General features: G+C 44.9%; 1 protein-coding gene across 2 annotated transcripts in view; it reads right to left on the bottom strand.

Annotated features, from left to right (window-relative positions):
- EBAG9 (estrogen receptor binding site associated antigen 9) overlaps nt 1-22,372 on the bottom strand; it is a 202,548-nt gene that overhangs the window by 42,955 nt on the left and 137,221 nt on the right. For both annotated transcript variants that reach the window (XM_078686873.1, XM_078686874.1), the window contains one exon: nt 4,278-4,366. In XM_078686873.1, the coding sequence (XP_078542999.1) occupies nt 4,278-4,366 (89 nt within the window). The remainder of the gene's footprint in view (nt 1-4,277; nt 4,367-22,372) is intronic.

Genomic DNA, 22,372 nt, shown 5'->3' on the forward strand with positions numbered 1-22,372 from the left:
GTAGTACATGGTGGTCATGGTATCTGTCCTAACAAATACAACTTTGCCCTGAATGAGAGGAAAGACGATGTTGAGAGCAAACAGAACTGAAATTTGAGGTTGTGGATGTGGTGTCCCGGTTAATGTGGAGGCCATGCTCCCTGTTCTGTAGTGAAAATTAGATGTGCTCCTCGGCCAGCTTGTTAGGCACCCATGGTGATCGTGACTTGCGGTATCGGGTGCAAAAAAGGGCTGCCTTGCAACACACCACTTCAGAGGGCAATGTATGATGGTCTTTACAAATGCTAGCTCCTATAACAGACCCTTGGCTTCTGATCATTAGGCTTAAAGGCACTGTTGCAACAGACGCATATGTAAACGGGCATGGTGCACTATGGCAATGCATGAGACCATCATGCCGAGGAGGATGATTTGGCTGAAATCGACACTAAAGCTGTTGACAGGCCAAGACCCTTTGTTGGCTATAATACTTTGCCTGTGATGGAGTTTCGTGTTGACCCCAGGAAGGGTTGTATTTGGAGGAGTAACAAATTGGAAGTAATGGCAATGATGACGAACCTGAGGCTGTGGCGGAGAGAGAGATCGTAGCCTGGGTGTACTATACACACTGGTGAGCTAGCACTCTTGATCAGACAATCGTCAAGGTAGGGGAAGACGTGTAGGCCTCCTCTTTATAGATGTGCGTCGATCACTGTGAGGCATTTGGTTAAGACCCTTTGGGTAATGGTGATGCTAAACAGTATCACTTTGAACTGGTAATAAAGACCACCTAAGCATGAAGAGCAGGTAGAGTCAGCAGGTGGGATGGATGGGAATATGAAAGCAGGCGTCCTTGAGGTCTAACACCATCATAAAGTCGCCTTGATGCAACAGAGGGATTACATCCTGTAAGGTTACCACACAGAAGTGTTCAGACAGGATGTAATGGATGAGGGGCCTGAGGTTCAAGATGGGCTTTAAGAGGCTGTCCTTCTTGAGGATGAGAAACTAGAGACAGTAACCCCTTACGCCCAATAGGTGGGGAGGGACTGGTTCTATAGCCTATTTCTGAAGAGGTGCTTGGACCTCTTTCTCTGTGAGGTTAAAGTGGTTGCTGCTGAGGTTGCGTTTGTGTCGTGGGATGTTGGTAAGGAGTGTGAGAAGTTCAAGCTAGCAGCCTGGGCGAACCACAGCCAAGACTAATTTGTTAGATGTTATTTCTTGCCACCATGGAAGAAAATACTGGAGTCGCCCTCTATGGCAGGTGTTATGTGATCAGGAAAGGTGGATGGAGTCTACGTTTGGTGGTGGAGGCTTCTTTGCCAGATCTCCCTTTTTCCTTACCTCTGATGTTATTACTACTATAGGTACACCTGCTTTAGCCATGTGGTGTGAACTGCTGGTTGGCCTACTGCTGCAGTCTCTGAAATGAAGAGGTAGGCTTGAGAGAAGTGGTTAGCCTACCTTGGTCTAAATATTCCAAAAGGAGCCTCTAGGGTTGGATGGTACCCATGGACTTGGACGTGTCAGTGTCTTTTTTTATATTATCGAACACTCTGTTAACCTGGAGACTGAAGGAATGTTCCCCATCAAACTGCTGGTTGAGCAAATACAGAACTAAAGGCTTAAAGATGGAAATGTGGAGCCAGGCATGGGCTACATCCAGGCACTTGTATTGTCGCCCCAGGCAGCGGTATCCGAAGCGCTCAGGGAACACAGGATGGTGGCGTATGAGATAGATCTAACCTCTGCCACCAACTCTTTCCACTCTTGTTAAACTTGTTAGGCAGGTGTTTTATGAGATCAGTCAGCTCAGTGTGCTCCGTTGGACCTGGAGAGTAGGCAGAGTTGGCGATTCTCCAATCAGACCACATCCCTTTCCCCGACAGCATCTGGCGTTTTTGCTCACTTTACCGCGCCGAGGAGCATAGCCCAGGACCGGAGAGTAGTTTGTACTACTAGAGAATCTGGAATTACTTCATTTCAAATGTTTGGAAGATATAAATGTTGTGTCTACCCTATGGGGTTACCACCCTAGCCTTGATCGGTTCTTTGAAGGTGCCAGTGGCCCACTTTAGCATCCCCTTGATCATGGGCAGGAACTGCAATGTCCGCTTGAATTTAGATAAGCTTTTCACAAGGAATCGTTGTCCTCAGGGAGGATGTGCATATCAACATTTTGGGAAGTGGCAGCTATTTGGATGACCTTCGGATATGTGATGTTTCTTCTGGTAGTGACGACCTAGGTGAATAAAGAATCATGTCTGGATCTCATCATTATCATGTATAAAAGTTTATTAGTACTCTCTGCTGGAAAATTAACGTAAAACATTTATTGTTAGACGTAGTATTATGTTAGCCATGTAGATCAAAGAGTCTACTAAATGTTAATATTCCTCTTGGCTATGGATTATGTTAAAGATAGGATAAAAACAAATTCCCGAATCACCGAATAAAATACATATAATGCAAGTTCATATGCATGCACATCTTTAATATGCCACGGGCTGAACACTGGAAACTCACACAAGTTGTTTTCCAATTGGAGTGGCACAAGGGATCATTAGGTGATCCTGACGAAAAGCCTTTGGGTAGGGCATGAAACAGGTAGACCTTTGAAATACATGCATTTAGCTGTATGCCTTTTCATTTCTCCTTTTTTAACCATCCCAGTAGAGAAAGAATAAATCATTTTCTCTACTTAGCCAGGTATTTATAACGTTATTTTCCATTAGATAAGACCCTCCCACTCTTACACCTCCCCATTCTTCATAATTTATGTCCAAAATCCTCCCACGTATTCGTCAATTGCAGCACGCCCAGTTCCGCAGCGGGACGGAAAGAACCCTATGATGAAGCATGCTACCAAGGGAAACCTTGGTGGATGAGTGTTATTTTAAGAAAACTTTCTATTGTCTACCGAATAGAAAGAGTGGAAAGTAGCCCAAACAAAACGGACGGACTCGCTTTGGTTATTACATAAAACAGTACACCAACATGTGAAAACAGTGATAATTGGAATTGTGGAACTGCCAATACATTTGTAATAAAACTGCTTTAGAGTGTTCCCAAAATCCTAGTATCGGGGCTCACACCACTATCACTACACCCTCCAAGCCAAGGCACTGAAATTAAGGGTGCAGGGTGCTGCAGTACCCCCCATTAGCCCAAAAAAATAAACTTGCTGGAGTTCTGGAGGTAAAATGAACAATAAAGAAGCCTTTAAATGTTGTTTTTATTTTGTCACATTTGGTGTGCGTCCAAAGAAAAGACGAATGTCAGGCAATGTCTTCTGACAAATAGCTGCATATTCTTTTAACATGGAGGTTTACCTTAGGACAGCACGGGCCTAACTCTGTAGCTTTTGTAATTCAGAATTGTGATTAAAATAAAGATTTAATAAGATTTCTTGGTGTAGCAAAAATTATAAATATTTGCTGAAATTTGATTCCACACATTATCCTTTGTGCGTTATATAGTTTAATCATAAAACCGCATATCAGTGTGAACTTAGTTGCCTTTTAAATGGGAAAAGTGTTTTTTGTTAAAGAAAATGCACTACCACACCATGCTTTAGTAATATATTTGTGACAGTATGCTTTAAAATGCAGCACTGGCTACATATTACCATTTTCTGTACATGTTTTTTGTGTGACGCTTGCATTTTTAACAAAACCTACGACTCTGGTACAGTTACATTGATGCCAGCACCCCCACTCTAAAAATTGTATCATCACCCCTGCATCCAAGGGGTGCTGGAAAGCGGGAGGGATGGCATGCAGAACTTGAAGAAGCCAGCTGTGTGGGTAGTACGGAACAGTACTCACATGAGATACAACCACTGCTTCATTTGTGAAAGAAAGTGTGCCGGTGCCTGAAATGTTGGCGCGTGGAACATCAAGGCTGGTCATTTTAAAACCATCTCATTCCTCTTAAATCCACAACAAGAAACTCCCCCCCACCCCTCACTCCCCTCAATCTCACTCCTGCAGGTTCCTACTTTTTTCTTTTGTGAAGGTGTGATTTTCTTTCTGATCTCTGTAATTTCCCTCTCTTGCACTCGGTAAATAAAGGATGCGGAAAAGAAGTGCCGGTGCTTAAAAATTGGTGCCAGTGCCCCCTACCTTCTCAAATTAAGCACTAGAAGCAACCTCTGGTGGCAAATATATCCTTCATAAGTTGACTCATTGGATGGAGGTGGATGGGATAAATAATATAAACATATAGCTTTTTTTATGTTTATGTTAAATCCTTAGAATTGTTTTTGAGATCTAAGTAAATATTCATTGAAAACATACCGAAAAACTTCCTCAGTTTGTAAAGCATCGTCCTCTTCCTCCCAGGCATTTGTGTTCTCCTGCCAGGTTTCCAAGTCCCCTAACTCGGGCTGTAGGCATGAACAAAACAATAATTGTTAGAAAGAAGCAACAAAGCAGCATGAATATTTTGCAGTTATCAAACCATATACACTAATAGAAGTAAATATTTGCATTTGGCATGTTTCTGAGGAACGGAGAGAATGTTGGTAAATTCTGTATTTTTTGTCTATCCGGAAGAGTTTAACTCGCTACAACACTGATTACAGCTCTATTAGCCTACTGCAAGACTCTTACTTCTCAAGCACGTTAGTTATATTATTACTAATCCCCACTAGCATAAACACGGTCAATTGAGTGTGTGAAGGCTAAATATGTATTTAAAACCTGGGGTTTTATTTGATACTACCTTTTGTTTCAGTTTTCCTGAGGTACACATTTAGAAAAGAAAAAGACACTTTAAAAAAGGTTCTTTCCCAATAAAAAAACTGTTACCTCTCCCGCTATCATGTCAAATAGTTTACCAGACATGATAGCTAGGAGTCAAAAAATGCGCAAGAACTTTAATTTATCATTTAAAAAAATAATAATAAAAAACATTTGTGGACTAGTAATAAAGAAGCATAAACCGTATGAACACTTTCTGCACAAAGACACTGTTTAGACAATGCTCTTCAATCGGACAGAAGGAAGCACAGTCTTGGCAAGTGCTGAGCAGTCTGAAACGGCCTCTTTAGTGGTGCCTTCACTCATTAGCGCGAGACATGTTGGAGACACCTCTTGAAACACTTTCCTGCCGAGATGGCTGAAACGGTGGCCTGAAATCCTCGTCAGTTCAGGCTAGATTTCTGAGCCGCTCGGGAATCCTGCACTTACGAAAGGTGATGTTGTACACTGATCCAGTGTATATTAATTCAGCATGCTTTAGTAATTGGCGAATCATACGGGTACTTAAGGAGGGAAACGCAGGTTAATGTTATAGAGTGGGTTCTAGTAGGTCAGGTAGCGTGGGGAAATGTGTGGTCTTATATACACTAAAGAAAAGAAGTCTCGGCAAAAGATAGTGATGACCATGAAGTGCCTGGAGCGCACTCTTTTTGAAGTTTAAAGCTCATGTAGGACTGCAGAGAGGTCATTACAGACATCTGAAGAAGGAAACAATTTAACCAATAAACCACTACATAGAAAAGGGGTTACCGAGAAATATAACTTGGAAATTTGTTACCACGAAACATTAAAATGAAGATTTAAAAGGGTTCAAAAGAGACAAGGTACATTTTATCATAAAGGAGAAATGGTATGGTTGTAGTTTAGGAGAGACAGCGCACTTGAATCTAGATGTTAATTTAAGATCATTGCTTTTATTAATGAGCTCACTGACTGACTACAGGAGAATTACATTGTAGAATTGTAAGAATGAAGGTAGCCCGCATAGACAATGAAAAAGGATGAAAGTAGGAGTCATAGGTTACAGGTGTAATTAGTAAGCTAGCAGCCCCACCAGGAGCAGCATCCCAGCTGCTCAGCCCACACACACCAACTGAAATTCACTCCACCAGGCACACAAACATTCTAGGACATCCCACTCACTCTCGCTGAGCAGCAGGGCTCAGGAAATGTCCTTTAGAACGAAGCCGTAATCCCGCTGTGCCTACACAGCGCAGGCAATAGAACAACTGTGTATCAGTATGCATTTGTTCAGCAAGCAAATCACCTTACCATAAACCCCCAGGAGACGACTGTTATCCTGCGGCGTACTATAAATGGTCCGGGGAGGAAACAGTTAACACTCTATACTCCGCTTTTCACAAGGCTGTTCAGAAAGCATCACTTGGCCCCATTTCTAATAGGGCTTTGATTGCAGTCATTCCCAAACCAGGTAAGGACCCACTTGCTTGTGGCAGCTACCGTCCTATCTCCCTTATTAATAGACATGTTAAAATTCTGGTACGTATTCTGGCTACACGACTTTGCAAAGTCATTCCATCCCTCATACATCCTTCTAAGGTTGGTTTTGTTCCAGGTCTTTCCCCTAGGAATCACCTTCGAACTCTGGCTCATACTTTATGTACCGCGAAAGAGCTAACGGAAGATGCAGTGGCTCTTTCATTGGACACAGAATAGGCGTTCAATTATATAGACTGGGGTTCTCTTTGCTACTTTGAAACGCTTTGGCTTGGGCAAACAATTTATTTTTAAAGTTCGCCTGTTATATGAAAATCCAGTAGCTCAGGTTAATTGTGGTGGATTTCTTTCAGACCCTTTTCCAATTCAAAGGGGTAGTCACCAAGGTAGCCTCCTTTCTCCCCTCTTATTTCTGCTGGCAATAGAACCTCTTGCCTCACTTATTTATTTGTCATTCACCGTGGATTCAGGGTGTACCTATAGCAGGTGGGAATCTAAACTGTATTTATATGCTGATGACATTCTTCTTACTTTAAAAGATCTTCCTTATTCTTTGCCAGCCTTACTTGAGATAATTGATGTCTTTGCTGCCCATTCTGGCTACAAAGTAAATCGGGATAAAAGTGAGGCCCTTCCGCTCTACTCTGGCACCACAAAAGTATCAATTGACGGATATCCCTTTTGTTGGAAAGCGACACATCTAAAATATTTGGGTATATTGGTTTAGCTGAGGTTTGGTCTCAGATAATCTCTCCTCACTTATAACACAAATAGAAACTGATTTTTCAAAATGGTTCCTCTTAGGTTTCTCCATGTGGGGAAGAGTACAGGCCATAAAGATGGTCACTTTACTTCACTTTACTTATGTTCTTGTAATGCTTCCTATTGTAATCCCTTTGTCCACACTGCGCCGAATAGATGCCTGTTTTCGGGCTTTTGTCTGGGGATCTATGCATCTTCGTCTAGCTGCTGCGAAACTGATCGCTCGCCGCTCCCATGGTGGTTTGGGTTTGCCACCCCTTGAACATTATTCTGTCGCCCTGCATCTCTCAAAATTAGTTTACTTGCTTCCAGGAATGGCTGATCCCCCACAATGGGTTACAACGGAATATTCTCTACTTAATCGTGATGATGGCCTTAATTTTTTATACGGAACCCGTAACCCACTTGCATCCCCTCCGCATCCTGCGATCCAAGCTACACACCATGCATGGAACCGAGCGCATCGTCTTCATCGGACTGCATATTGTTTACACTACAAAGCTACACTTTGGGGTAATGAGAGCATTGGAATAAAAGGTCATGCACTTCACTAGTCTGTTTGGAGAACGAGAGGAATTCAGACACTAGATCAGCTTATATTAAATGGAGATTTAAAATCCTTTGACTGTCTTTGTGAGGAATTTGATCTCCCAAAGCACCAGACTTCGTAATATTTGCAACTACAGCAATGTTTGAAGCCCTGTCTGGGTCCTCTTCCCTGGATATTAGACTCTTCACCAATACTAAATTATCTTCTTACTCGGGGAAGATATAAAGGAGTGATATCAGGTCTGTATAGTGTTTTAACTAATCATTTATACTCACAACCACTTCTTAAAACCCTTCGTAAAAAATGGCAGGCGCGCTAACTTATTATAATTGATGATGATGATGTTTGATCAGACGTATTGGAAGCCCTTGACTGAGGTACTCTGGAGAAACGTTTGAAATTTTGCCTTTTTAAAACTTTACATTATTGGTATTGGACACCTCTGAAATTACAAAGAGCAGGATTAATATCTCATTCTACGTGCTGGAGGTGTCCTGGTATTAATTGTGACCTACCTCGTATACTCTGTGAATGTCCCTCTATACAATGTTTTTGGGCTTATGTAGGGGATACTCTTGAGGAAACATGCCCCTTCCTCCTCCCAATACCTTATTGCATTATCTTGACAACTCTCCTGATATTTAGACGTCCACAACGCTGTCTTTCACACTGCACTTTCTACAGCTAAAATTTGTATCCTAAGGCAGTGGCAATCATCCAGCCCCACTACGCAGGAAGACTGGATGGGTAGCAATGATCCAGACAGCATCCTGATTACAAGATCAGGAGGAAATGTTTCTACAGGTATGGGCTTCTTTTCTCCGAGATCCCTGAATGTTTCTTTCCTTTTTTTTATATTTCATTCATCTTTTCTTCTTTTCCTTCCCCTGTTCTGCTATCTCCCTTTAGTTCCTCTCTTTCCTTCCACTCCTCCCCCCATCTCTCCTTTCCTTTATTTTGCATACACCTTACACCTATACATTTCCCTCCTTTTCTTTTTCTTTTGTTCCTCTCCTTTTCCGGGTAAGGTGTCTGTAATGAAGAAGCTTACTCAGGAAAGAAAACTTTATTCAGTTGCTTCATCAACATATAACCCAGATTTTGACAGTTGGGGTCTGGGAGTGCACATTAGAACCCTTACAACATTCTTACAAACGGTTCAAAACAACGGAAGAGAGTAGGGCGGAAGAGTACAATGGAGGGAGAGAAAGGAGGGAAAATAAAGATAGACTACAACAGAGTCTATATCCCCGCTTATCTATTTATTTATATGTGCATTTATCTATTTATGATTCTTTTTATGACTCTATCATCCTCAAGGTTCATCATATTTAATGTTTCACAGATTAAAATTTCTCCCTTTGTATCCACATTTCAATCTATTGAATTTATTCCATGACTGTTCGCGACAAAGATTATGAATGCTTAAACATACTGTACACTATATTCTTTTCTCCTGTTATCGGTTTCTTATCTTCTAGAAGACCCCTTTCTTATCCTTCCTCTCAATTATTCTGTATAAGTCTTTCCTCTTTGAAAGTGTACTAATGTTGTTTTTTTGTCAATGGACTGTTGTGCATTAACTTTATATACATATAGAATTTAGAAACAAGCATTGGCATAGCCAATAGGTAGCGCCTTTGGGGCCTTAAAAGTGTTTAGGCAGAGCTATTGACTTTGCCAATGTGTTTAAGCTGTGCTGTAGAGACCTGTGGCTGCTGTGCAGCATGCTGAAAAGTGCTGCTGCGGCGGTGGCCCCGAGTGCTGCGGCGGCAGAGGCCCCGAGTGCTGCGGCGGCGGAGGCCCCGAGTGCTGCGGCGGCGGAGGCCCCGAGTGCTGCGGCGGCGGAGGCCCCAAGTGCTGCGGCGGCGGAGGCCCCAAGTGCTGCGGCGGCGGAGGCCCCGAGTGCTGCGGAGGCCCCGAGTGCTGCGGCGGCGGAGGCCCCGAGTGATGCGGCGGCGGAGGCCCCGAGTGATGCGGCGGCGGAGGCCCCGAGTGATGCGGCGGCGGTGGCCCCGGGTGATGCTGCGGCGGTGGCCCCGGGTGATGCTGCGGCGGTGGCCCCGGGTGATGCTGAGGCGGTGGCCTCAAGTGATGCGGTGGCCCGAGTGATGCGGCGGCGGTGGCCCCGAGTGATGCGGCGGCGGTGGCCCCGAGTGATGCGGCGGCGGTGGCCCCGAGTGATGCGGTGGCCCGAGTGATGCGTCGGCGGTGGCCCCGAGTGATGCGTCGGCGGTGGTGATGCGGCGGCGGTGGCCCGAGTGATGCGGCGGCGGTGGCCCCGAGTGATGCGGCGGCGGTGGCCCCGAGTGATGCGGCGGCGGTGGCCCCGAGTGATGTGGCGGCCCCGAGTGATGCGGCGGCGGTGGCCCCGAGTGATGCGGCGGCGGTGGCCCATAGTGATGCGGTGGCCCCGAGTGATGCGGCGGCAGTGACACAGTGTCTTTGCTAGTTACAGTGGGTAGAAGAGGGGTAGTAGGGTAGAGGGGTAGTGGAGGAGGTAGAGGGGTAGTTGAGGGGTAGTTGAGGGGGGTATAGGGGTAGAAGAGGGGTAGAGGGGTAGTAGAGGGGTAGTAGGGTAGAAAAGGGGGATAGTGGGGTAGAAGAGGGGGTAGAGGGGTAGAGCGGTAAAAGAGGGGTAGAAGAGGGTTAGAAGAGGGATAGAGTGGTAGAAAAGGGGACAAAGAAGGGTAGAAGAGAGGTAGAGGGGTGGAAGAGGGGTAGAAGAGGGATAGAAGAGGGGTAGAAGGGTAGTAGAGCAGTAGTAGAGGGGTTGACGGGTAGTAGAGGGGTAGAGGGGTAGAACAGTAGAGGGGGTAGAAGAGGGGTACAGGGGTATAAGAGGGGTACAGGGGTAGAAGAGGGGCAGAAGAGGGGCAGAGGGGCAGTAGAAGGGTAGTAGAAGAGTAGTAGAGGGGTATAGGGGAGGTAGGGGGTTAGAAGGGTAGAAGAGGGATGAGCAGAAGGGTAGAAGAGGAGTAGAGGGGTAGACGAGGGGTAGAAGAGGGGTAGAAGAGGGGTAGAAGAGTAGAAGTGGGGTAGAATGGTATAAGGGTAGTAGAGGGGTAGAAGAGGGGTAGACGAGGGGTAGAAGAGGGGTAGAGGGGAAGAAGAGGGATAGAGGGGTAGAAGAGGGGTAGAAGAGTAGTAGAGGGGTAGTAGAGTGGTAGAGCGGTAGAAGAGGGGTAGTAGAGGGGTGGAGGGGTAGTAGAGCGGTCGTAGAGAGGTAGTAGAGTGGTAGTCGAGGGGTAGAGGAGTAGAAGAGTGTTAGAGGGGTAGAAGAGTGTTAGAGGGGTAGAAGAGGGATAGAAGAGGGATAGAAGAGGGGTAGAAGAAGGGTAGAAGGGTAGTAGAGGGGAAGAAGAGGGATAGAAGAGGGGTAAAAGATGTAGAAGGGTAGTAGAGGGATAGAAGAGGGATAGGGGGTGGTACAAGGGTAGAAGAGGGATAGAAGAGGGATAGGGGGTAGAAGAAGAGTAGATGGGGTAGATGGGTAGTAGAGGGTTAGAAGGGTACAAGAGGGATGGGTAGAGGCAGTAGAAGGGTAGAGGGGGTACATGGGCAGTAGAGGGGTAGTAGTAGAAGGGGGTATCAGGTTAGAAGAGGGGTAGAGGGGTGGTAGAGAGGTAGAAGAGTAGACGAGGGGTAGAGTGGCAGAAGGGTAGCAGAGGGGTAGTGGAGGGGTAGAAGAGGGTTAGTGGAGGGGTAGAAGAGGGATAGAAGAGGGGTAGAGGGGTAGAGGGGTAGTAGAGGGGTAGAAGAGGGATAGAAGAGGGGTAGAGGGGTAGTAGAGGGGTAGAAGAGTAGTAGAGGGTAGTAGAGGGGTAGAAGAGCGGTAGAAATGGGGTAGAAATGGGGCAGTAGCCCCCAATCTGCCCCCTGGGAAGAAAGCCCACTAAACACCAGCAAATCTTTGGGTGCACTTGTTTTTAAGGTAGGGGCTGCCCAAAACGGTCAGGCCAATGCCCCCACCCCACCACAATTACAGCCTTTCTGCCCCCCCACCCCGGGGGGCAGAAATCCCACTGGACGCCAAGGATTTATTTGCACAATTTCAATGGGGGTAGGGGCTGCCCAAGACGGGCATGCTAATGCCCCCACCCCGCACCACCATTACAGCCCTGCTGCCCCCCCGGCGGCAGAGGTCCCCAATCTGCCCCCCAGGGGGGACAGAAAGCCCACTAAACGCCAGGGATTTTTTTGGCGCATTTGTTTTTAGGGTGGGGGCTGCCCGAAACGGGCACACCAATGACCCCACCCCCTTGCCTGGATTATGGGAAGGGAAATGTTGGGGTACCCACGCAAGCCATACCTTGCTGGACTCCCCGAGGTGTCTAGTTTGCAGAAATGTGTGAGTTTGTTAGGTTTCCCTAGATGGCCGCTGAGCCCGGGGACAAAAACTCATGGGATCCCCATTGCAAAACTAGGTTGATTTGTGTTAGGTAATTTTGATGTAGGTTTTTGGCCCTTGCCTGTCGCGAGTGCTTGACCCACCCACACAAGTGAAGTACCATTTTTCTCAGAAGACTTTGGGGAATGTGGGGTGCGTTGAATTTTGTGGATCCACACAGATTCCATAACTTTTCACCACAGAAATGTGAGGAAAGTTTGTTTTTTTACAATTTGTTAGGTTTGCAAGGGATGCTGGGTAACAGAACTTGGTGAGAGGCAGTCAAGTCACCCCATCCTGGATTCCCCTGGGTGTCTAGTTTTCAAAAATGTATAGGTTTGGTAGGTTTCCCTAAGGGCCGGCAGAGCTAGGGTTCAAAAACTACAGCTAGGCACTTTGCATTTTTTTTTTCATTTTTCACTGAGAAATTTTGGTGTGTCCATGTCGCGTTTTGAGCAGTTTCCTGACGCGGTCACTAGGCCTCCCACACAAGTGCGGTACCATTTTTCTCGGAATACATTGGGGAACGCGGGGTGGGTGGAAATTTGTGGATCCACGCAGATTCCAGTACTTTCCACCACAGAAAGGTGAGGAAAATGTGGGTTATTTGACCATTTTTAAGGTTCGCAAGGGATGGTGGGTAACAGAACCTGGTGAGAGCTAGTCAAGTCACTCCATCCTGGATTCCCCTGGGTGTCTAGTTTTAAAAAATGTATAGGTTTGGTAGGTTTCCCGAAGTGCCGGCAGAGCTAGGGTTAAAAAACTACAGATAGGCACTTTGCAAAAAAAAAAAAAAAAAAAGGGTAATTTTTCATTGTGAAAATGTGGTGTGTTCACATTGCGTTTTGAGCCATTTCCAGTTGTGGGCACTATGGCTACCCACACAAGTGAGGTACCATCTTTATTGGGAGACTGAGGGTAATTCAGATTGGGAAAGCAACTGTTACTACCTATTGACGTTCGATGCATTTCTGCCTTCCAAATGAAAGACAATGTGTAAAAAATAAGACATTTTGAAAAATGACCGATAATTCTCATGCTAGTATGAGTATTCCCAATTTCGGCAATGAGCAAATATCTACTATTTCTAAACTCTATATTTTGTTCCCATTTCAGAAATACATAGATGTATTTCATACCGATTTTTCCATGTATACATTTTCCCAGGATATTTGCTATATACCCGGTACATAATAAAAAAAACACCTCGGAAGAGGTGTGGCGCCGTGGCTAGGGCGACTGCCGCTGGGGATCACGGTTCGATCCCCGGCTCCGGCGGCAAGGGTCTACCCAGCACCATGCGACTCTGGGCAATAGCTCGCTTAATGTTCCCAACGGCCACCAGCACCGGGATACCCCTGTGGGGTGAGCTGTGAGCTATACAAGTATTGGATTTACATTGCAAGTCGCTTCTCACTATTTGGCTCTGGGTTCGTCGGGTTCTTGGTGAATCTATAAGTCTTATATATCCCCACAACCAGTAACATCCAGCGGATGTAACAGTATATTGCTTTCAAAGAGCCGTCATATCAGAAGAAGTTACAGGTGAAAACGTTGACACAAATTGCTGTTTTTGTCAACTAATTTTTCCTATATTTAACTGTTTCTATAAAGAAACCTTGAAGGATCTACACAAATGACCCCTTGCTGTATTCAGAATTGTGTCTACTTTTCTAAAATGTATAGCTTTCCAGGATCCATTATTGCTTTCATACCCATTTCTACCATTAACTGTAAGGAGGTTGAAAGCACATAAAATAGCAAAAATAGGCTAGGTCCCAAAAAAATGCCACAACTGTGTAAAAAATCTGTTGGTTTTCTGACAAAAGTCTGTCACTCCCTAAATGCTGGGAAAATGGTGATTTCAGCCCCACAACCTCTTTTTGATACCATTTGCAGGGAAAAAAACAGACGCTATCATTTGCAGCACTTTTTTCCCAATTCCCCCCAAAAAACTAGATTTAGCTTTATTTTGGCTAATTTCTGGGTTCCCTCCAGGGGAATCCACAAACCCGGGGTACCTTTAGAATCCCTATGATGCTGGAATAAAAGGTCGCAAATTTGGCGTGGATACCTTATGTGGTCAAAAGGTTACGGGGCCTAAGTACGAACTACCCAATACCAAACAACAATACATATAAGAAGGAAACCATCATCAAACGGACCTATAAAGAAAGCAGAATACATAGAGAAATCACATACACATACTCTCCCCTTCAGAAAATGTGTGCAATACATGTGCCCCTACTGGTGCCATCATGCCCCTATGGGTGCAATACATATGCCCTAGGATTGGGTGACGCAAAGTAAATGCCCCACCACCAGCAATCTTAAGGAGAGCACCTGTGTGCAAGACATGACCCCCATAAAACTTAAATGAATCATGGTTTGGGTGCAAATGCCCAAGCCACTAAAGTTAAGTAGTACTTGAGGTTATATCCAATATACCTCATTACATGTAATGCAGAAGTAAAACACTAATTTTAGAAAGGTTTGAGCTTCATGCAAATATCCATTACCAGTAAAACGTAAGCACTGTGTGGAGTCACAACTAATATGTCCCATCACATCTAATATAAATGTAAAATGTTTGAGCAACAAAAAAAAAAATATGCCGGTTAGAAATTAGGGTATCCAGTTGGCACTAATTCCTTCTAGTCCAGGAAGAGGTATACTCTTCTAAGATAACCCCTTCTCACCCCCTTGGTAGCTTGGCATGAGCAGTTAGGCATATCCAGGCAATGTGTAAAGCATTTTCACATAACTCACAGTAATACAGTGAAAACACTACAAAATGACACCACACCAGTTTTAGAAAAATAGCCAATATTTAACTGTACAAAACAAGGACAAATCGATAAGAATCCAGAATACAGTTCTTCAAGAATATCAAAAATAGACTTTAGAAACAGTTCCTTGAAGTTGATAGTTCTGCCTGGAGCTACCTTGGGAATGTGGAACAACAAGTCCCATTGTTCCGAACTGCCGCAGCAGTGCTGCCTGACTGCAGAGTCGAAAGACCCTCAAACAGTACCATTTGTTCCGGCTGACCGCAGTGGTGCAGGGCGGTGAGTAGCACAGAGAAAAGGAGTGCAGTGCCCTTACGCCGGCTCTGTGGTGGACGTCCAGCAGAATCATTAGACCAGGACTGTGGTGCGAAGTGGGGCAGTGCTCATCGCAGTGCGGATGGTCACAGTGCAAGCAACGGAGTCCATCGAGGACCAGCAGTTGTTGGGTCTGGTGTTGGTGGGCCGAGACTGCTGTGTGGGATGGGGCGGTGTGCTGAGTACATTACGCGTGATGCTCCCAAACCACAGTTGAAGCAGCGGCTGCAGCGATGTCAGCTATCAGCGGTGGTGTCGGTGAGACCAGGGCAGCGGAGTGAAGTGTGGCGGTGCGGACTGCTATCTCTATAGGTTGCGGTGCGATGTCCACAGGTCACGGTGGCTCGGTTGCAGTGCGAAGAGTGGTGGTGCCCTCTGCGGTGCCTTCAGGTCACTGGCCAGCAGCAGTCTCGGTGACGGCTGGGGATTTCAGTTTCCCTCCGTGGCAACTGAAACACCCAGTTCCAAATGTGGTACCCAGAGGAAGGTTAAATCTTTGCTGTTCCTGAGACTTCTTGAACAGGAGGCAAGCTCTACTTAAAGCCCTGGGGGGTACTATGATGAATACATTTGTAGAAAGTTCAGTCCAGTCCTTTCACTGGCAGACAGAAGCATCTACTATAGGCCAACACAGCAAAGCACACAGCAAAGTGGTAGACCCTCCTCAAAGTTTCTCCGGCTCTTCTTCTTTGCAGGTTTCTTGATCCCAAATAGTTCCAAAGTTCTGGGGTCAGGGCCCCAAAATTTTCCTTTGAAGTTGGTACAAATTAAGTTCCTCTGGCATACATAAACCAATTCTGTCTGGCCGAGGCTGGGTTCTATCCATGGGGTAGAGACAGCTTTGTGGAAGGCAGCCACAGTCCATTCAGGTGCAAGTGGCAACTCCTCCTAATTCTCCAAATGCAGCCAGGTCTATTCAGCCTGGTCATGAGTCACCCACCTCCACTTGTGTCCATCTACTGTGAAGGCACATCTGCAGCTCCTGTCACTCTGAACTCAGATGTTGAATACACAAATGGGAGAGGCACACAGGATGGTTATGCAAGAAAAAGCCCACTTTCTAAAAGTGGCATTTTCGAACAGACAATATAAAAATCATCTTTCATAAAAGATGTATCTTTAAAATTCTGAGTTCAGGAAGCCTAAACCCCAGTTCTCTATCTTGTCCCAATTGAAAGTTGGGCTTGTAAGGGGTCAAAAGGCAACTTCCACGTTGACCTATGAGACAGATAGCCTTGCAATAGTGAAAAACGAAATGTACAGTACTTCACCATCAGGACATGTAACACACACTAGTACATGTCCTACCTTTCACACACACTTCACCCTACCCACCGGGGTACCTTGGGTCTAAATTAGGGTAGTCGTACGTGTAAGAAAAGGGGAAGGTTAGGGCCTGGCAAGTGAGTTTACTTGCCAGGACGGCATGGCAGTAAAAACTGCGCGCAGATACGGTAGTGGCAGGTCTGAGAACCATTTGAAAGATGACTTGTGTCGGTGGCACAATTAGTGCTGCAGGCCTACTAGTAGCATTTGAATTTCAGGCCCTGGGCATACAAAGTGCACTGTACTAGGGACTTACCAGTAAAATATGCCTATCCGGGAAAACCAATCATAACACAATTTACAGTAGGAGCACTTGCCCTTTAACAATGAACAGGAGTGTGAAAGTGTGCAAAGGCACTAAAACCTGCAAAAACCAAGTAAAAAACTGAAAGCCAAAAAGTCAGGGAAAAATCTGCCAAAAAAGGCCATTCCAGCAATGTCCATCACCAGAAAATACAAAATATTTTTGGGGTAGCAACATACCGCCCTCAAAATGGTTTGAGCTCAACAACTTGTCCCACCACCAGAAAATGCAAGAAAAGTTTGAGTGCAAAACCATGCCTCAACACCGTAAGAACACCTAACAAATAAGGTTTGGGAAATGGGGTGCTGCCATATCACCAGTACAAAGATTTGTATGGGATGCATACAAACCAACATATCCCAGCACAGGTAAAAGCATGCAACGTATGGGTGAAAAAACAACCTTAATCTAAAAAGCAACACACTCACATTCAGGTGCAACACTCCCACAGGTGTATAACAATACATGGAGGTTTAAACCTCAGCATGCCAAAGCTGACAAGTAAACATGGCGGAGACAATTCTGCAGAAAATGCCAACCATTGTAGAATATAGCAAACAGCAATAAAATAAGAAAAAAAAGCTGAAATAGTAAATTAAGAAAAGCACTATCATCACTAGAAGGGATAATTGGCATTACATAAACAAATCATTAGCAAATCCAGAGTAGAACTTAAACATATACTGGCATGGCGTTTTAAACAACATGACACGTCTTACGATATAAACCATACCCCGGTGAGCGGTTTCTCACCCTAAACATACCACCTCTTAGTAGCCTTCCAGAATGACGCTAATGCGCAGATCTCAGCCAGTTAAATCGTAAATCATACGTTCTTATATAGCGCCTTTCACCGTAAGGTCTCAAGGCGCTTGCTTTGGGAACCCGTCCTGGTTTTTCCCTGCGAGATAACCCCTACTGGGCCTCTCCAAGGTGAAAGCCAGGCATCCCATCGCGGTGGGGCCGTAGTGGAGAATATGCAAGCTATTGCCCAGAGTTGCAGAGTGTGAGCCCATGATTCGAGTAGGCACCGAGGCGAGAATTATCGAGTCCGTGGACATTTTGAGCTCAAGACCCTGCCGCGTCGGGGATTGAACCCTGGTCCTGGGTCTGACCTCTGCGTCCGGGTCTGCCTCCTCTAACCGGTGAGCCACACTTCTTCACAACAATTTGAAGTTGGATCTATAATGCTCACCGAGCAACCTTGTCAATGAGAATGATAGTCCCTTATCTTGTACCAGTTCTCCGCAGAAGGTAAGAACTCACTACCAAAATGCATCCAGAAACGCCGCTCCAAATTGCGGAAATACAATCACTGAGTCTCCCTGATTCACAATGAAATCAAGTCATTGTAAAAGTCCCAATTGGCACTGCAGATGCCAATGTGTAGACAAAGCCTCACTTTTTGAACATGCCACAACAGTAAGAGGAGGTAACATCTTGCTGAGCTGTCGTTCCAGCTGTACAAGAATGGTAACTGGTGAGCTGGTAAGCTGCAGAGCACTTAAAAAGTAAATTGGAATTAGGTTTCAATACACACAGGACACTGCTTCCTGTTTCCCCTTAGAAGCAGTAGAGCGCATTCCAGTGTTTGTTGCATCAGCCAACAAGTAGGACATAATCCCATGCGGCAGGAATGCCAATCAGCCTTGCGGTTCTAGTTGCCACCGCACGTCATGAATTCCACAACACAGCCAGCGTGAGCCTCTATGAAATGCCTTGCAGATGCAAAGCGCATTCATCCTCCTTAAGGCTCGAGGTCAGCAGCTCGAGCATGAGTCTGAGTTGTTTAGATTAAAAAAGTAGGCAGCCGTGACAGATTTGGAAAATGCACTCACCTGTGCATTTAAACTTTAACTCACCAAGGTTCACGCTAAACTGTACACAGGAACAGAACATCCTTGATGAAATTTCCAGCCGGTTTTTACAGGTGTAATGCACCATCCCTCTGGCAATGACATACTGCAAGGCTTCAAACTGCCGGTGGGCTCTGAATTCACAGTGCTGAGAAAGTGCACCCTTGCCTATCCAACTTTCCAACGTCACGCTGTCCACATAGACAAGATGAATGTGATGGAGCGAGGTGGCAAACGCAAAATTTTGTGTACCCCTCTTGAAGTCAATGTCCCATAACGATAACATTTACTAAAGGTCAACCATAGAATAAGATGCACACATTTTATTATACACTGGAGTACTAATTTTGCTTGCATGTTGCCACATAATTAATTAATATGTTTTGTTATTGTGAACTAATGCGCAGCTTAAATATAAAGAAACGCAGACTAAATGTGCTTATTGTATACGTTTTTGTGCTAAGAAGTGGTCGATTATGTAAGTATAAAACGTATTTGTGTGGCTTATTTGCTAGGTAACAACTAATGGGAAACATTAGTATGGTGGGAGGTAAACAGAATGGGTTTAAATTCAATAATTAACATGAATTTGTGTTTGTTTCTATAATAGTTCCAAAAGTGGCTTCTGAGGCCTAGATAAAAAATGGACGCTCGGGTAAACAGTGAGCAAGAGCTGGACAGCGCAGGCGCGCCAAAAACCTGCAAGTCAGAGTGAACTGCATGTGCTCGAGGAGGTTCAAGGCAGCCTTGGCCCGGAACCTAGGATGGGTGCCAAACATGGATGTTTGAATGTTGAGATCGTGAGAATAGGAGGCGATGTTTCAACTAAAAGAAATAGCTAAGCTATGGACTGTCCTAAAACAAAGACCCTTTATTTTTCTGCTGAACCATCGAGAAAATGATGTTGTAATGGTGAGATGATGCTCACCCACCCCGAATTTGTCCAATCAGAGTTCGAATAAGTAGTGCTAGTTACAATTTAGATAGATTAAGTTAGGGAATTTAGGTATAAAAACCCCTGGTTTTGTCTAGAAGGAGTCGCTTTTTCGATTTCTACTGGAAGTGCTGCCCGACTGATGATAGATTCCTGGATGTAAGACTCTAATGATCTTTATTTGTTTGCTTTGCAGAATTGAAGGATAAGATGAGGGTGTTAGTTAGGGATGTTAGGAGAGAATGAACTTGGAACTATCTGTTCTTTGCTAAACTTTAACTGAATTCTAAAATAAGCGATTTTTCCTGAGCTCTAAATAAAATGATCATTTTGAAATAAAGTTTAAGATTTTACTGAATAAAGAATTGACTAATGCATAAATGTCAGACCTAATAAAGTTTGCTGTTAATAAAATTGGGAAAATGGAATTTTAAAAGCTGGTCTTGTGATTTTCCTACGCCTAATTTTCTTTCTAGCAGATCCGTTGCCACTATGGTGGTGTGTCTGAATAAGTAAATGTTTAAATAGAACCATGGTAAAGTGCAATAATTTGTAGGTGTAAATAATAAATAGTTAAATAGGTTTAGACGCTCCACCAAATGTTACAGCATTTCTCCATTACGATTCACCAAAAGTCTTGAAGCCAAGTGAGCAGAGTAAATGCGCAGTGTTATGGGCCCCACTGATGCATGATTTATGTGTTTTAAAGGTTTCAGGGAATTGGTGAGTATTGATTAGAAATGATTTCTGGAGCCGCTCTGTATCAAATGCAGTCAATACTGCAAATGAATCAGAAAGATGTAGGCGTCAACTGTAAGTCTAGCCTCAAATGCTTCCTGCACTTTTACTCAGAAGGACAGATAGTAGAAGTCTTTGTAGGCACCAAAGTAACTCAGCAGCCGGACTTTCAATCTGCGGTATGCCTGTTTAAATGCCCTGGTCTGTGGACTGTCTGAAGGAAAGAGACACTGGTGGGGCTACCAGCTGCATTAATATGACAGGCTTAAAAAAGATTTTCTTAGTAATCCTTTTAATTGTTTTGTCTCTGGTATAGATTCAGTTACACTCCAGTTTCAATCTGATCTCCTCCCCTGTGGCATTTTCTTCCTATTAGGCCCATTTTCTGCTTGTTGTCAAAGTAGAAAAGTAAGAATCAGGGTAGCCAGTATAGATGACGAAACAAATTAAAATGTAGTGTTTAGTTTCAAGTTGGAGGCATAGGTTACAGGTATTCTAAGTAGTAAGGTAGCAGCCCTACCGGAAGCAGCATCCCAGCTGCTCAGCCCACACACACCAACTGACATTCACTCCACCAGGTACACAAACATTTAATGACATCACACTCAATCTGGCTGAGCAGCAGGGCACAGAATACAAAAGAAGAAATACATCGCAATAAGAGCTGGATACCACACACATCTACTATACACTGCAGCACAAACTCCATCTCCCAGTCAGCTTGCTCTTGCATACACCACTACCACAGCAAATGCTTTATACAAAGTACACACAAACCATTTTGTACAGCAAATACATTGCAGTCACAGGAAAATGTACATCAACCAACCTTACCTCCTGCACAAAAATAAAATACACAACATTCTATATCTTATTCACCAGGATCCATTCTCTACCAATGACTACAATACGATATGAATGTCAGCAGCCCTACATGCCAAGAACAGATGCATACTGGTAAGTAGCATATTCAGTTCGAGGCATGTGGGCTGCTGAATTCATATCTATAGCATAGAATGCATAGCAGTCCCTCCATTAACGGCGGCCGCCTGTGCCAGCTGCAGAAGTCTGAAATAGTGTCTTAAGAACAGCCTGCCCTACAGCTGCCTGCTACTTGGAGTGCACATCTACACAGTAATGTTTGGTAAAGGTATGTGGTGTAGACCATGTGGCTGCTCTACAAATATCTTCCAAAGGGATATTACCAAGGAAAGCCATAGAGGCCCCCCACTTGCGGGTGGAGTGGGCTCTGGGAGGGACCGTTAAAGTGCGCTTAGCCTTGTGATAGCAAATTTGAATACACTTAACGATCCACCTGGCTATACCTGCTTTGGAAATGGGGTTGCCTTTGTGCTGGGCTGAGAAGGCAACAAAGAGCTGTTGTGTCTTTCGAAAGTGTTTTGTCCTATCGATGTAGTACATCAACGCTCTTTTGACATCAAGAGTGTGGAGCATCCTTTCTGCTACCGTTTCAGGGTTCTGAAAGAATGCGGGCAGTTTGACGGTTTGATTAACATGAAACTGCGAAACCAACTTAGGAAGGAATTTAGGGTTAGTGCGCAGCACCACCCTGTTGGAATGAATTTGAATAAATGGCTCTTGTACTGTGAGCGCCTGTAGCTCACTAACACGTCGTAGAGAGGTAACGGCAATGAGAAAAGCCACTTTCCATGTTAAGAATTGAATCTCACAGGAATGGAGAGGCTCAAAAGGCGGGCCCATCAACCTGGTGAGGACCTCGTTGAGGTTCCACACAGGAGCTGGCGGGGTCCTGGGAGGGATGACCCGCTTCAGCCCTTCTAGGAAGGCCTTAATGGCAGGCACCCTGAAAACAGAGAGGTGCTGCCTGTTTTGGAGATAAGCCGCTATGGCGGATAAGTGTATCCGAATGGAAGCATATGCTAGATTGCATTTGTAAAGATGTAACAAATAGCAGATGATATTAGGAATGGATGCATCTAGCGGGTTGATGTGTTCTGCACAGTAAATGACAAACCGCTTCCATTTCGCTGCATAGCAAGCTCTGGTAGTGGGCTTTCTTGCCTCCCGGATGATGTCCATGCATTCAGGGGGCAAGTCAAGGTAGCCAAATTCTAAGACTTCAAGAGCCAGATCGCCAGGTTGAGCTGTTGCGGATATGGGTGCTGAATGTCGCCATGGTTCTGCGTCAAAAGGCTGGGCGTGAGTCGCAGCCTTTGATGCGGCACC

The sequence above is a fragment of the Lissotriton helveticus genome, chromosome 4_1 (genome assembly GCF_964261635.1).
Source record: "Lissotriton helveticus chromosome 4_1, aLisHel1.1, whole genome shotgun sequence".
Lineage (NCBI taxonomy): Eukaryota > Metazoa > Chordata > Amphibia > Caudata > Salamandridae > Lissotriton > Lissotriton helveticus.